The sequence below is a fragment of the Lissotriton vulgaris genome, chromosome 10 (genome assembly GCF_964263255.1).
Source record: "Lissotriton vulgaris chromosome 10, aLisVul1.2, whole genome shotgun sequence".
NCBI classification, from domain to species: domain Eukaryota; kingdom Metazoa; phylum Chordata; class Amphibia; order Caudata; family Salamandridae; genus Lissotriton; species Lissotriton vulgaris.
The window spans coordinates 345,036,237-345,052,679 of record NC_141698.1 but is presented as its reverse complement, the minus strand read 5'-3'; the positions used below and the strand labels follow the sequence as shown (position 1 = coordinate 345,052,679).

The 16,443-nt window shown below is 50.0% G+C and overlaps 1 protein-coding gene across 2 annotated transcripts in view; it reads right to left on the bottom strand.

Annotated features, from left to right (window-relative positions):
• Window positions 1-11,877, bottom strand: part of KLHL18 (kelch like family member 18) — a 246,589-nt gene extending 234,712 nt beyond the window's left edge. Inside the window, exon 1 of one of the 2 annotated variants that reach the window (XM_086941123.1) lies at window positions 11,518-11,877. In XM_086941123.1, the coding sequence (XP_086797249.1) occupies window positions 11,518-11,634 (117 nt within the window). In that variant the 5' untranslated portion in view covers window positions 11,635-11,877. The remainder of the gene's footprint in view (window positions 1-11,517) is intronic. The other variant, XM_086941122.1, reaches the window with a different exon arrangement.
• Window positions 11,878-16,443: the final 4,566 nt, after the last annotated feature.

Genomic DNA, 16,443 nt, shown 5'->3' with positions numbered 1-16,443 from the left:
AAGGTATGGAGAGAAAAAGGTGCATGTCTCACATACAGTAACAGGTGGGAATAGGTGAGATTGAGACATGCTGTAGATCACTCCCGCTTCCACAGTCCTCAGTAATGGTCAGGTGACACACTAGGGGAATCCGCGAAATTTCGTTTTTAAATATTTACGCCACGTACTTAATTTAATAGGCCTCGACCCTTTTAGAGCCCGCCCCCCTCCCCATTTTTTTCATTCCACTTAAAGCTCTGGTAAAACGCCTGCTGAGAAGTGTCAGCTGCCCCACTGAAAGTGCAGCGGACTCCAACCCGTGGCAGCCACAGCTTCAGAGTCACTTAGAGTGCTTAGGCACCATGGTCGGAATAGGTCAGTGGATGGAATGGGACAGTGGCTGGAATTGGACAGTGCTGAAAACAGCTAACTGTGCTGCTGCAAGGAATATTATTTCCGAAGTCACTGAGGCTGTAGATAGCGCCTTTACCGCTTTATTAGTACACATGTCGCCGGCCCGCAGGGGCTCCGTCCAAGGAGGCATCGCTGCGGCTGAGGCAATGTTTCCTGACTCCGTCTTGGACTCCGTATGGATCGGAAACTTTCCTCCATGACACTTCAGGGCAGAGAGGGGAAATGCCGCGCTTCAGTGGCGCTGAATTCTTCTTCATTGTAAAATGGAATTAAAACAAAAATGGATTGACTAACGCTTGCATTCCTTATAGAACAAGCAACGGAGAGTGAAAGGGGAGGGGGGGGCGGGAACGGGCACATGGGGAGGGGGGCGGAACGGACACACGGACAGCGGGAGGGGGGCGGGAACGGGCACAGGACAGAGGGGGGCGGGAACGGCGCACGGACAGCGGGAGGGGGGGGGCTGGAACCGGCAAGGGACTTACAAAGTGAAAACACATTTATAAACAAAATGCTCCTTACCTGATCGTGGGAACTCGAATCTTGCAGCCAACTCCAACAACAGACACTTGTAAAAGGAACAAAACAGGCCGACTCGGAAAAAAAAAAAACCACACACCCACCGCCGCGATGACGAACAGAAGTGGGTGAAGAGGGAAAAAAAACGCGGGAACGCCCCCGAATCTCGTCCAGCCTTGACGGACAGATCCATCTTCCAATGGGTAGCCTCCATTTATGGAGCTAGCCAATGAAAGAAGGGGCGGATTCAAGTCCCCCATACTGCAAAAACAAAAGATTTCTCCTGGGGGCGGAGCTAGGAGCTCCGTGCCCCAGGCGAAACCTAAAAAGCAGACAATGTGCAGGCGCTGCTGAAAGTGTCCCGGGTGTTGGAAATTACACCGGGAAGAGTTCAGCACATTTTTCAGTGGGGCCCAAATTATTGGCAGGGTGGACGGCATTCACCCTGTGAAAATAGGGGGTGAACGCCATTCACCCACTTGTACCCCAGACTCGTGCCCTGGTAGTAATGCTTCTTTCACTGCATGATTCACGCTGCAACAATAAACCTTTCTACTGACACTGCATTTACCACACGGACGTGTTAAACTGCGTTAGTGTCACTATTATGAGGTTCACGATTTAAAAACCACTTTCTGTAAAATGAGAACACTGCAATATAAAACAACTATTTGCTGAGAAACTTTTTAGGTTTAAAGCATTTTTATTAAGACAAAAAACATGGGGGAGGGGAATAGGAGGTTAAGGTTACATACAGTACAATAATGGAAGAAAGTGCAACTCAGGAGCGTTGGTGAAAAGCAGTCCGTTGGTCCAGAAGAAAAGCACAGCAAATGAAAGGCGAATAAGCAATCTGTGGAACCCTTGTGTGCACTTCAACACCCCACCCAACGCTGAGCACGGAAAGCCATTAGCGACTCATCAAAGCACAACCCAATCCCCCCGATCCCTCAACCCCCCCATAAGGAAAAAATGAAGAAAACAACACCCCAACTCCCCCGTCCAATGGCCCTGTACTAGGATAACCCGCCCCAAATAGCCCGCACCCCACCCCCCAAGATCCCGCCCCCCATTCAGTCTAATCCGCCGGGGTCATCGGTGGCGTCAGCCTAAGAAGTCTAAGGTACCTCGGGCAGGTGAGCTCCCGGAATTCGGTGGACAGTAGCGCTAGGAAGGGTTGCCACAGCTCTTCAAATTGGTCTACCTCCCCAGCCACCGTAAGCGACATCTTCTCCATTCCCAACACCTGCCAGAGCCTATGCAACCAACCCGTAATGGAGGGGACGGTGGTGGTGCGCCAGTGGATAAGGATGTTCTGGACCGCTGAGCCCAGCGCAATTGCGATCTGCCTACCCCTGCGGGACTTCAACGGGTACATTAGATCATTGGGAAGGCCCAACAAGACATACGCTGGGAAGCGCGGCAGCTCGATCTCAAAGTGCTTATCCACCTCGTCCAAAACCTCCTTCCAATAAGCGGTCAGCACGGGGCAAGCCCAAAGAATGTGTGAGAGGGTACCCTCCTGTCCGCAGCCTCGCCAGCACCCCTTGTCAGTGTGTCTATGCATTTCATACAGTCTCTCCGGGGTGTAGTACCAATAAGTGGACACCTTAGTAAAGGTCTCCGTAAGGCCCGTGTGATATGCAGAGTGCCGCGCCCGATATGCAATTTTGTCCCATTCCTTGTGGCTGAGTGTCCTACCCAATTCCCTGTGCCAGCGCTCCCTCCCTGGGTTATAATAGTGAAACGGCGGGGGTTGTAGGAATTTATACAAATCGGTAATCAGCTTAGCATCAGAGGTCCGGGTCACCAACCACCTCTCATACGGTGTGATTTGGCGAGCAGCGGTGTCACGCACCTGGGGTTGGAGAGCCCAGTGCCGGACCTGCATATAGTGCATTCTTTCCAGTTCCGTCAGGCCGAAGTTGCTGAAAAGGAATCACGCCTTCAGGCCCGTAGATCTGGAAAAGCGCCCTGCAGCCCGCACTAACCCAATGGGAAAAAGCTCCCGGCTCCATCCCTGGGGAGAAGTCCGGGTTACCCACTATGGGTGTGAACGGCGAAGGGAAGGTGGTAAGGTCACGAACCTCGCAGACTGCATCCCACATCCTCAGGGGGACCCGCGTAACAAAAGAGGCGTAAAGGTTAGCCGGACGATGCGCGCGGCGCAAGAATGGAACCTCCTGTAGGGTGCGGCCCGCCACCGCCTGGTCTTGAAAAAGCCAGTGTTTGTCGGACTCCCACCTGCTCCACTCCACTAGGTATCGCAGTTGCGCCGCCTGAAAGTATTTACGGTGGTCCGGGATAGCTAGACCCCCCGCCTCCGGGGCAAGCGTGGAGAGGACCCTCTTCATCCGCGGCTTGCGGCCTTGCCAGACAAAGCGGGAGATGTCAGCCTGCGCCGGGGGCTGGAGAGGTAGAGCACGAAAAAGATACAGAATCTGGGGCAGCACCGTCATCTTAACCGCCGCGATTCGACCCAGCCAGGACAGTAGGCCCTTGCTCCAGCGGCCAAGCTCCTCCTTGATCTTCCTGCTGAGGGAAGTGTAATTGGCCGTAACCATCTCAGGCAATGTGGGCGCCAGCAGAATCCCCAGGTATGGCACCGTAGACGAGGACCACTGCATGGGGAAAAGGCACTGAAGGTCCCTCCTGCTGAGAAACTTTTTAACAGATAATGGGTGGCGGAGGAGGAGCAGCACCCAGCTGCTGTTGACCACAATCATTTTATGGAAAGTTAAATATGAATTAGTACACTTGATGTAACTGTGTCTCCAGCACTATGAACCAATTTCAGCTATACCACTCTCAGACCCTGTTATGTCAAATTTCCTATTCTGTGTGTTGCCTCGATTGCAAAATCACAGTAGTGCAGGCTAGTACAACGCAATTACGGAAATCTCACTGATTTTGCAACTGTGTTAGGCCAAGAATCATCCCCAATGCAGGAAAGATAACAAACCTGTCTGCTTCACTAGCACAACCTAAGTACTACCCTGGGTCCACTAACGGGGACTTCTGGTGTTTCATAAACCTCTCTACCAAGCTATGAAAAAAAGAGGATATAACCGGTGCACTTCAGCGAGGCTGTTGTCATTTTAATTCGGCATTACAGGGAACTCCTCGTCAGGGCATTGTCTCTGATGCACTTAAAACAGTATACACACTTCTTGTGATTATATGTTACTGTGCCAACTCTTGCTCTACTCTATAAAGCTGCTTTTATTTTAACAAAGTAATGCCAATATGTAAGACCTACCTTGCAATATTGATTGGGCACTGAGGCTTAGATTTTCGAGGGGCCTTCTGCAGCCAATTTATGGCTGTATTTTACTACGCAATGAACAGTAGGGTAATCGTTTCAAATAGTGCATATTTTCAGGTGGACAAATGGTACATTAGAGGGGTATCTTCCAATTTAGGAAGTAGTGCCATCACACACCTGCAAGGTTGTCATGCTTCATCATCGGGCACTTGCTCCTCGTGGATCGGCGCAGCAATACTCCACGGGCCCAGTGAGAGGGCTCTTTCAGGGAGATGGATATGAAAAAGGCAAAGTTTAAAAAAGGTTAAAAATATAAATATAAATATACATACAATGGTGGCTGAATTGTTTCTCCTCATCATTAGGAGCTAACCATTTAGACACTGCTTTTATCCTTACCAAAGGGACCCAAGAATAAATCGGTATTTTTACCTATTTCACATGTCCCACACTCACCATCACAGATTTTTGCACGAAAGATCTCCACTAACGAGCCAACCCCACCAGGAGCAAACGCCCGAAGTTGAAGACTGACACTCTTACAAATGTCTGAGGGCAGTACTTCCTAAATAGGAAGAGCCCCTCCCATGCATGTACCATTTGTTCACCTGAAAACACACTGTACTAGGAAGGGTACGCAAATGTTATTCGATGTTTTTTCTTAGGAACAAGGGTACTAACCTCTCTGCAGCTCCCTGTCTCCCTCTTGTTGTGCATTTTGCTACCTAACTGATAGCAAGTTGAACTATTTTCCTTGCTTTCATTAGGGCCTATAGCATCTGTTGCTACCCCCTAGGCCAGTGGTTCCCAAACTGTGCGCCGCGGCGCCCTATTGCGCCGTAATGAGGTGCCAGGGGCGCCGCGCACAGTCTAGGGTGACCAACTGTCCGTAAATTTCACGGACCGTCCGTACGCCTTTTGTCTGTAATTTTGGCCATCACAGGAGCAGTGCTGCTCCCCTGTGAGAGGCCTCGCCCTCACCCCCGCTGATGGAGCAGCCTCGCACTCCTCCTAGAGCACAAGACCAGCCCCTCCCGACCATTGACAATGGGGCAGTCTGGGGTGTTAAAGTATGTGGCGCCCTCCTCCTGCCTCAGTGTACAGAAGGGCATTCTGTTAGATAAAAAGTAAAACGCCCAAGCTGCAACGTTAGAGAACACTTCATTTAAAGAAGCATTTAAAACAAGTTCAAAAGAAAGGGTTTCCCCCCCCCCTCCTGTTCGCGCTCGATATGGAGCCATTGGCGCAACGTATTAGGCAGCATAACCTCATTACAGGCATCCAGTTCGGCGGGGACACGCACACAATCAGTCTGTACGCAGAGGACATTTTACTCTCCCTGACCAACCCGATGCAATCTCTTCGAGCGCTCTTTATTGAACTCCACACCTTCGCGCTGGCATCAGGCTTTAAGATTAACGTGGAGAAATCAGAAGCACTGAACATATCGCTGTCACCAGAAGTACTGGCGGATGCCAAAGCAGAGTTTGACCTGCAGTGGTCAACGTCTACCATTCCTTACTTGGGGGTCTTGTTGGCTCCGACGATACGAGGCACCGCGGATGCCAACTATGCCAGACTTCGCTCGCGCCTTCGCGACACCCTCAGGAGATGGAAACACCTCACATTATCCTGACCAAGATGACCTTACTGCCGCAGATTCTTTATGTGTTTCAGACCCTCTCTATACGCGTGCCGATGGGATGGCTCCAGAAGACACAAGCGGACCTAACGCGCTTTGTCTGGAACGGTCGCCGCCCACGGTTTAAACACACAATCGCCATTCTTCCCCCCCGAACATGGCGGAGTGGGAATGCCCGACCTCACTTTATACTTCCAGGCGACCAAGCTTCGCACTCTAGTGGAGTGGCACCAATTGGAATCTGGCAAACACTGGCTCTTTCAAGACCAAGCAGTGGCGGGCCGCACGCTTCAGGGTGTCCCATTCCTGCCACGTTGCCATAGACCTCCCAAACTCTACGCATCGCTAATCACAAGCACCGTCCTGGATATATGGGACAAAATGGCTGTTAAGCGAGAACTCACCTCTTTCCCCTCCCCGATGACGCCGCTCTTCGACAACCCTGACTTCTCCCCCGGCAGTTCGTGAGGTGGAGGTCTACACCATGCAGGGATTTAGGTCACATGTTTGATCTTAAGGGCATCCTCCCCTTTCAAAAGGTGAAAGAGGACAACGGCATACCGGAAACAGATCTCTTGCCCTACCTGCGGTTTCGCCATTGGGCTCTACAGCCATCGGTTAGGCCCAGTGCACAGCGCTTCCTCACCCCATACGAGAAATGGCTGTTGACACGCACCTCTGACAAAAAATGGATTTCAGATCTGTACCAACACTTACTCCTCACTAACATATACACTTACAACGCAGGGAGGGCCAGGTAGGAGAAAGATTTGGGGAGACAGCTCACACGCAAGGAGTGAGAGGGGGGTTTACTACAGGGCCAGACACTCTGCCTATCACACGGGTCTTACCGAAACTATGACCAAAGTGGGCACCTACTGGTACCACACGCCTGAACGCCTACATCGATGGGACCCCCGAGTTAGTGACCGCTGTTGGAGGGGGTGTGGGGAACTGGGGACAGTGGAGCACTTACTCTGGAGCTGCGACCGCCTACAGCCTTACTGGAACTCAATCCTAGATTTGATAGACACACACCTAGATACCCACTTCCCCAGGTTCCCTGCTTATGTCCTGCTTGGCCTTCCTAACGCCTTGATGTACCCCTTGAAATCCAGGAAAGGGAGGCTTATTGCGATTGCACTGGGGGCGGCGCTGCAAAATATAGTAGCGCACTGAGAGCCATCCAACCGCCCCTACAAATAGGTTGGCTACGTAGGCTCTGGGCGATCCTGGGGATGGAGAAGTTGTCACTGGCTGCAGCGGGGAGGGGAGGAGAATTTGCAGAACTTTGGCGGCCATTCTTGACCCTGCTAACAGGAGAATTTCGAGAACTGAGTTGCCCCCGATACGTGCGATTGCTATGCCTTGCGGACACCCCACTCCCGGAACCTAAGGCGCCGCCACACAAACGCAAACCCGCAGGTGGATCTGCAACCTCTGGAATCTAGCTGAGAGGTGACACCTTATAGTGTATTTCTTTGCACTGTGGACAAGGAAGGGGGTGGGTGCGGGAGGAGGGGGGGCAGGGGTTTGTTTTCCCATTTCCTTCCTTCCTTTTCTTTTTGTTTCATAATCAACACAGCATGCATCTGCTTTTTAGACTTTAAGACGCGGCCGGGCCGGATGGGTTGTAGGCGGCTTGCTGTGTTAACATTCACAGTTGGAGCATCTCATGGACGTTTTTATGCTATTAAACTGTTCTCCACCGTCTTGTGCAAGTATGGGCACCAGTTGCTGTACTAGATGCAATGTTCTCCTTTGCTGCTTAACAATAAAAAGATGTAATACTAAAAAGAACGGGTTATCGTTCTTTCTTCTCTGTCTCATCATTTTAGAACTGAAGTATTTTATTCAACAAAGCCTTGGTTGCTGCTTTTTTATTTTAAGGAACTAGCAACCATTGACAAAGCCAATAGTCCTGGCTTGTTGTTGGTGTATTGATACTTGCTGTATTATATATCTGGATGCAATGACAGAAATAACATAATACCAGTCGGGCGCAACACTATGCTAAGAGCAGATTTTTGGCCTAGGTGTTTTAAATTACGCTCTTAATTACATCCAACACACCCTTTGAAGAGACCCCCCAGTTTTATTAAACCACTTAAAGCCCTTTAAACAACACCATGTTACAATCCCCTCACATCCTGGCACTGAGCATCATGTGTGACTCATGACTTCTACATTTTCAGTCTGCCTATGAGCAGGGGCATAGTGAACTCTCCAACACCCCACCCCTTGCTGTAGTTCGTTCTTGATAGGCCTCTTCTGCCTGCAACTCTGCAGACAAAGGCTCAGCTCATAATGTGAAAAGGTGGGTGAGTAAATAAGTGAAGGAATGTCTGAATGGCTGGATGGATTACTGAAAGGATGAATGGATGAATGAAAGGGGGGGGATGGATAGATAATGAAAGAAAGGATGGATGGATGAGTGAAAGTATGGATGAGAGAAAAGGTAAATAGACAGATGGATGTATGGGTGGAAGGGTGGATGGATGGGTAAAAGGGTGGAAGGGTTTGTGAAAGGATGGATGGATGAGTAAAAGGGCACCTGATGGGCGCGTAAATTGGTGGATGGGTGCGTGAAAGGATGGATGGATGAATGAAAGGGTAGATGATGGGCTAGTGAATGGGTAGATGGATGAGTTGATAAGTGCTATGGTGAATGGATGGATGAATGAAAGGGTGGATGTAAGGATTGATGAGTGAGTGGAAGGGGGTAGATGGACAAAAGGATGGATAGATGAGTGAAGTGAAAGATGAGATTAATAATTCAAGCATTCCACCTATTATAATACCTTCATTGCGTCTCATTTACTTTAAGTAAGACAACAGGAAGTACATAACCCCCACCCATCCACTGGTAAAAAAAAATGGTGGGGAGCCACGGCCAACTGTTGGTTAGGTCAAGGGAGCCACAGGTCAAAAAAGTTTGGTAACCACTGCCCTAGGCTGCAAAAACGCTCGGTTGCCTGTTTAAATTACCTTTTGGGGACACTGCCTTTTCCCATTATGGAGTAATGCACCTTTTTACAGTCAGGAGTGGGAAGAGCATCATAGCCTCAGTGGTATTAAAGATTATTGATAAGCAATCAGATGTGTTATGTAAAAGTATTCATTGCCAGCCCTCTGGCTACCCTGCAATGCAGGAAGTAGATGGAAAGCTTCCATATTCAGATATTAACAGAATTTACCTTTAGGCACATTTCTTTAATTAACGATTTATCAGCCAAATAGTGGGCGCTGGGCAACTGACAGTGCTATAAGCACGTCATACTATTCAAACGGCACAGACAATTAAGTGTTGTGGAACTTTGAAGTCAACAAAGGGCCCCCTGATCTCTGTAACTGAAGAATATGAAACATGAACCACACTTCAGGAGAAAAAAAATTAATATCTGTTGCCGTAATTTGATTTCCACCATCCACTACATGACCAGAAAAATACTTTACATTCGAGTCTCCACAGACTCCAGTATCCAGGGCAGAAGTCAGGGGTACACGCAGGTAAACAGAATCTACCCACTATTTTCAAAGGGTGGACACCGTCCACAATGCCAAGGAGTTGTGCCCTACTAAAATATACTGAATTTGTTCCAGTGTAAGTTTCAGACACCAGGACACTTTCAGAAATGCTTGTGCATTGTCCGCTTTCCTTCGGAGGAGCAACGTACAGGTGGGGAGGGGATTTCCTATTTTAAATTCCAATTGGCCCAAAACAAAGACCAAAGTTAAGGGGCCATTAGGCCTCCTTTTGTCAAGTACCTTGGCTGGGAGCTGTCTGGAGCCTCACACCTAAATGCAATGGAGAGGATACACAGGCACACAGCGTATCTGTTCACAGTGAATTAAGAAAGGCATGTTTCTGATTTTGTTCAGTCCCTGTATGTAAGATGTATGAATGAACTGTAAGAACGTCAGATGTTTTGGTCTATCCTAGTATTTATTTCTTTAATAGTGCTACTCATTCCGATGCAAAGCATCATAACACTTTACATCACACACATTGTACGTTGACAATAAATAATGTGTGTAAATCAATGTACAGGATGTGTTACATAAGACAGTGAGGGTTATAAGGTGTAAGATTCACAAGTCCTTCATAGTTCACTGTGCTATATTAGAAGGATAACAATTTATGAACCTAAAGTAACAAAAGGATAATTGTGTTAAATGCAGTAACCCACTTACATAGCTACATAAATTTAAAAAATTGGCATCTGCATGTAAAATAATGTGCTTTGCAGGAGACTCATTAACCCTCTATGCTACTTTGATTCAAAACTGGCACATGAGAAAACACAGAACTGTCCAGCACATGCATTAACATCCAGTGTTATATAACCATTATTATTCCTTTACATATACTGGGAACACAAAGATCTCTGCTACAGGCTCCATAAATTCATAAGATTATATAAAATTCAGACTGTGCAACTAATTCATAAACGTAATACATAATCATTTTGAAGCCTGGCGAAAAATATATATGGAATCATTTATCAAAACGTATACATACAACAATAAAATGGGTCTTGAATTGCCCACGAGTTCCTCTCCGGAAACAAATATACACCCGTTTATGCCTTGCTGAACCCACTCCCTTCACATAGTGCAGTTCTCATAATAAACTCTAATTAGAACCAGAACTGCCCCAATTGTCTTTATTTCTCTGCTTAAGACAACTGTTTTCCTTGTCCAACATCTTGGCCTCCTGTCAATCCATATTTGTCATTGTTAACCCTTTTAAGGTCCCCGAACTACGCTCTCCCCGACACACACCTAGTCACTCTAGTCTAAACAAATTAGTTGCCTCGTTTTTGTTCCACTCCATCGTGGTCCACAGTTATCTCCAGTTTTCTACTGGGCACCCTTTGCTGAAATAACACGCCTTCTTCCCTGACCTCTCTATACCCCGAATGTCCGTTTGTTGATACCACCGTGCCCACTCAGTCTTACTGACCCCTCAGACATCCCCTATGGGAACCACCCTCAGACATACCCTATGGGATCCACCCTGAGACATCCCCAATGGGGACCACCCTCAGACATACCCTATGGGATCCACCCTCAGACATCCCCCATGTGAACCACCCTCAGACATACCCTATGGGAATCACCCTCAGACATACCCTATGGGATCCACCCTCAGACATCCCCAATGGGGACCACCCTCAGACATCCCCAATAGGGACCACCCTCAGACATCCCCAATGGGGACCACCCTCAGACATACCCTATGGGATCCACCCTCAGACATCCCCTATGTGAACCACCCTCAGACATACCCTATGGGAACCACCCTCAGACATACCCTATGGGATCCACCCTCAGACATACCCTATGGGATCCACCCTCAGACATACCATACGGGAACCACCCTCAGACATACCCTATGGGATCCACCCTCAGACATACCCTATGGGATCCACCCTCAGACATACCCTACTATTGGATCCACCCTCAGACATACCCTACTATGGGATCCACCCTCAGACATACCCTACTATGGGATCCACCCTCAGACAAACCCTACTATGGGATCCACCCTCAGACATCCCCTATGCGAACCACCCTCAGACATACCCTATGGGAACCACCCTCAGACATACCCTATGGGATCCACCCTCAGACATACCCTATGGGAACCCCAAACCCTCCAGTTTACAGATGATCTTGAAAAGCCAGCTCTCACCCGCAGCGTTACGTCGCACAGCTTGCCCTGCCTCCGGATCTCCTCCATCACCCCATAGCCACGGTTAGGCAGCTCCTCCACTGTGAAGTGCACTAACTCCTCCAGCGCCTCTTCCATGCTCCGGGGTAAGGACTGCCGGCCGGTGGAGTTAGCACACAGTCCTATGGCTGCGGTGATACAGGGTCCCTGGCGAGAAGCACGAAGCGTGGTCACCGGCACACTGACTCTGGTACCGGCGAGGGGAAGTAAACGCCCTCAAACCTTTCTGAGCCACTAGGTGCTCCGTACCGTCCTCTATCTTCGTTTGCCGGCTTTGCCTACTGTTACAGGCACCTGTCATTAAAACAAAAAAGGGACTGCAGCGTAGATCTCGAATGTGACCGTACTAAAATGGCGGTTGCATTTCCGTATTTTTCCAGTCATTGAAACGTAACAGTTGATTTGAGAGCGCTCTTTCCTCCAAGTTGCCGCCATGTTGTCTTAAATGCGGTCATTATATTGCCTAAAGACCCATTTTCGTGGGGCGCTTCCGGCTCCCCCTTCCAAAGACGATTACAAACAAGCATTGGAAATGCAATAGGTCTCGCAGTAGTAAAGTTTGAGCTATAGGTGTTATTTTTTTTTTATTTATTTATGTGTTGTTTTTTCTAAATAGCGAAATTAATAGCTTTCTTCTTTACAAAGCCAATAGTTATAATTTTTGTAAATGTGACACCTCTAGCATTTGTAAAGCAACATGTTTTGTATTAACGGGACTTATATGTGACTTATATGTATTGAAATAAAAAAAATCAATGGCTTTAAAAAAAAATAATAATTAATACGTAAATAAAATGGATTTTATTTTATATTGCCAATAGCTTAAAGTTTATAAAATATATTTAGTTTAAGATGCTGTGGTTGCGCTGAGTGAGGGTGAGTGAGGGTAAGTGAGGGTGAGGGTGAGTGAGGGGTTGAGGGTGAGTGAGGGTGAGGGGTTGAGGGTGAGTGAGGGTGGGTGAGGGGTTGAGGGTGAGTGAGGGTGGGTGAGGGTGAGTAAGGGTGAGTGAGGGTGAGTGAGGGTGAGTGATGGTGAGGGGTTGAGGGTGAGTGAGGGTGAGGGTGGGTGAGGGTGAGGGGTTGAGGGTGAGTGAGGGTGAGGGGTTGAGGGTGAGTGAGGGTGAGGGTGAGTGAGGGTGAGGGATTAAGGGTGAGGGGTTGAGGGTGAGTGAGGGTGAGTGAGTGTGAGTGAGGGTGAGGGGTTGAGGGTGAGTGAGGGTGAGGGTGAGTGAGGATGAGGTGTTGAGGGTGGGTGAGGGTGAGTGAGGGTGAGGGTGAGTGAGGGTGAGTGTGAGTGAGGGTGAGTGAGGGTGAGGGGTTGAGGGTGAGTGAGGGTGAGGGGTTGAGGGTGGGTGAGGGTGAGTGAGGGTGAGGGGTTGAGGGTGAGTGAGGATGAGTGAGAGTGAGGGGTTGAGGGTGAGGGGTTGAGGGTGAGGGGTTGAGGGTGAGTGAGGGTGAGGGTGAGTGAGGGTGAGTGAGGGTGGGGGGTTGAGGGTGAGTGAGGGTGAGTGAGGGTGAGTGAGGGTGAGGGGTTGAGGGTGAGTGAGGGTGATTGTTTGATGGTGAGTGAGGGTGAGGGGTTGAGGGTGAGTGAGGGTGAGGGTGAGTGAGGGTGAGGGGTTGAGGGTGAGGGGTTGAGGGTGAGTGAGGGTGAGGGGTTGAAGGTGAGTGAGGGTGAGGGGTTGAGGGTGAGTGAGGGTGAGGGGTTGAGGGTGAGAGAGTGAGGGTGAGTGAGGGGTTGAGGGTGAGGGGTTGAGGGTGAGGGGTTGAGGGTGAGGGGTTGAGGGTGAGTGAGGGTGAGGGGTTGAGGGTGAGTGAGGGTGAGGGGTTGAGGGTGAGTGAGGGTGAGGGTGAGGGGTTGAGGGTGAGGGGTTGAGGGTGAGTGAGGGGTTGAGGGTGAGGGGTTGAGGGTGAGTGAGGGTGAGGGGTTGAGGGTGAGTGAGGGTGAGGGGTTGAGGGGGAGGGGTTGAGGGTGAGTGAAGGTGAGGGGTTGAGGGTGAGGGGTTGAGGGGGAGTGAGGGTGAGGGGTTGAGGGTGAGTGAGGGTGAGGGTGAGTGAGGATGAGGTGTTGAGGGTGGGTGAGGGTGAGTGAGGGTGAGGGTGAGTGAGGGTGAGTGTGAGTGAGGGTGAGTGAGGGTGAGGGGTTGAGGGTGAGTGAGGGTGAGGGGTTGAGGGTGGGTGAGGGTGAGTGAGGGTGAGGGGTTGAGGGTGAGTGAGGATGAGTGAGAGTGAGGGGTTGAGGGTGAGGGGTTGAGGGTGAGTGAGGGTGAGGGGTTGAGGGTGAGTGAGGGTGAGGGTGAGTGAGGGTGAGTGAGGGTGGGGGGTTGAGGGTGAGTGAGGGTGAGTGAGGGTGAGTGAGGGTGAGGGGTTGAGGGTGAGTGAGGGTGATTGTTTGATGGTGAGTGAGGGTGAGGGGTTGAGGGTGAGTGAGGGTGAGGGTGAGTGAGGGTGAGGGGTTGAGGGTGAGGGGTTGAGGGTGAGTGAGGGTGAGGGGTTGAAGGTGAGTGAGGGTGAGGGGTTGAGGGTGAGTGAGGGTGAGGGGTTGAGGGTGAGAGAGTGAGGGTGAGTGAGGGGTTGAGGGTGAGGGGTTGAGGGTGAGGGGTTGAGGGTGAGGGGTTGAGGGTGAGTGAGGGTGAGGGGTTGAGGGTGAGTGAGGGTGAGGGTGAGGGGTTGAGGGTGAGGGGTTGAGGGTGAGTGAGGGGTTGAGGGTGAGGGGTTGAGGGTGAGTGAGGGTGAGGGGTTGAGGGTGAGTGAGGGTGAGGGGTTGAGGGGGAGGGGTTGAGGGTGAGTGAAGGTGAGGGGTTGAGGGTGAGGGGTTGAGGGGGAGTGAGGGTGAGGGGTTGAGGGTGAGTGAGGGTGAGGGGTTGATGGTGAGTGAGGGTGAGGGGTTGAGGGTGAGTGAGGGTGAGGGGTTGAGGGTGAGTGAGGATGAGTGAGAGTGAGGGTGAGTGAGGGGTTGAGGGGTTGAGGGTGAGTGAGGGTGAGGTGTTGAGGGTGAGTGAGGGTGAGGGTGAGTGAGGGGTTGAGGGTGAGTGAGGGTGAGGGGTTGAGGGTGAGTGAGGGTGAGGGTGAGTGAGGGTGAGGGTGAGGGGTTGAGGGTGAGGGGTTGAGGGTGAGTGAGGGTGAGGGGTTGAAGGTGAGGGGTTGAGGGTGAGTGTGGGTGAGGGGTTGAGGGTGAGTGAGGGTGAGTGAGGGTGAGGTGTTGAGGGGGAGGGGTCGAGGGTGAGGGTGAGTGAGGGTGAGGGGTTGAGGGTGAGTGAGGGTGAGGGGTTGAGGGTGAGTGAGGGTGAGGGGTTGAGGGTGAGTGAGGGTGAGGGTGAGGGTGAGTGAGGGTGAGGGGTGGCCAACATCGCTATCCTCGTTAAACCAGTTGGCTCATCAGTGTTTGTCAACAGTGCGCCTTGTTGAGTAAGCAGAAAGAGATCGACGCCGGTTCGATAATGCCACAGCTCTGTGCTAACAAAAATGCGGAAAAAATAAGCATTTAAATCATTGGCAAATTCAGTAAGCAGAAAGAGATCGACGCCGGTTCGATAATGCCACAGCTCTGTGCTAACAAAAATGCGGAAAAAAGTAAGCATTTAAATCATTGGCAAATTCTACAGAAATTGATTGCAAATGGGAGCAGCTCTGCTTGCAAATCCTCCCTCCGTCGCCCAGGCTGCTGGACTGGAATTGCAGCAGCTAGAAGTGAGGAAGAAAAAAACAAGCAGCAGAGCACGGCGTCAGTGTTGGCATTGATGGGGGGTAGGAGGGAAGTGGGGATTTAAAAAAAAATGCGACACGGCGGGCAGGGGAGGGGGCGGAGCGGGTAAAATAAACAAACAAGACGGAGGGAAGAGAGGGGAGGGGGGAGGAGAAATGCGACACGGCGGGAAGGGGAGGGGGCGGAGCGGGTAAAATAAACAAACAAGACGGAGGGAAGAGAGGGGAGGGGGGAGGAGAAATGCGACACAGCGGGAAGGGGAGGGGGCGGAGCGGGTAAAACAAGACGGACTTGCACGCGCTTTTAAGCTCAATGCGCATGCGCATTGAGCTTAAAAGTCACGGGCCCTGCAAGGAATCGCAACGATTCCTTGCAGTGGATAAAGAGTGGATAAGCCCCCATAGTCTCGCTTGCTCGATGCGCATGCGCATCGACAGGCGAGACCTAAAAATACTGAGACATTATTAATCAAAAGACACAACTTTCCTTGGTGGAGACTACCGATTTCAAGCCTAGTGTCCCTCATTTATGCAGAAACTCGATTGGGATTGTCAAATCATAATCTGCTGGAAACAAGGTAGTTTGAGCTCGTGTAGTGGGGCTGTGTTTGTAGATTCCACCGATGACAGGCAAGGAATAGTGCCTAGAAGTTCTCAGACCAATACTGTAAATTCCAAATAGAATATAGAAAGCAGATTAAAGCAATACAAGGAGAATAAAAGCGATATAGCACCAAAATACATAAAATAAATTGTCAAAAAATAAAGATACATAAGAATGCACGCTTCCTACATCACCCTTACCCTTACCCCACAGCAAAAAAAACCAAGCATTTGCAATGCAATCGGTCTTGCCTTTGTATTTATGTATTTAGCTATGCAGCACAATTAGCCTGGATGCTGAAACATCTACTGTTCTTTAACGTGGAGGGGAGGGAAAGTAAGCACCGAACTGCGTGACACACCAGGTATGTTAACAAATGGAGAGAAATATTGCCTTTCAGCAGGAAATGGTACAGTCCAAAGCTGTTTTTAATATAAAATCAGGGCCTTCAGTTGTCATATCACTGAAAATACAAGATTTGAAAAATATATATTATTGCCTACGGTTGCTTGTGAAAGACAATTTCTATGGACTGGAATCTAGAGAATGCTCAAGTGATTCTGGCATTTTACTGACCT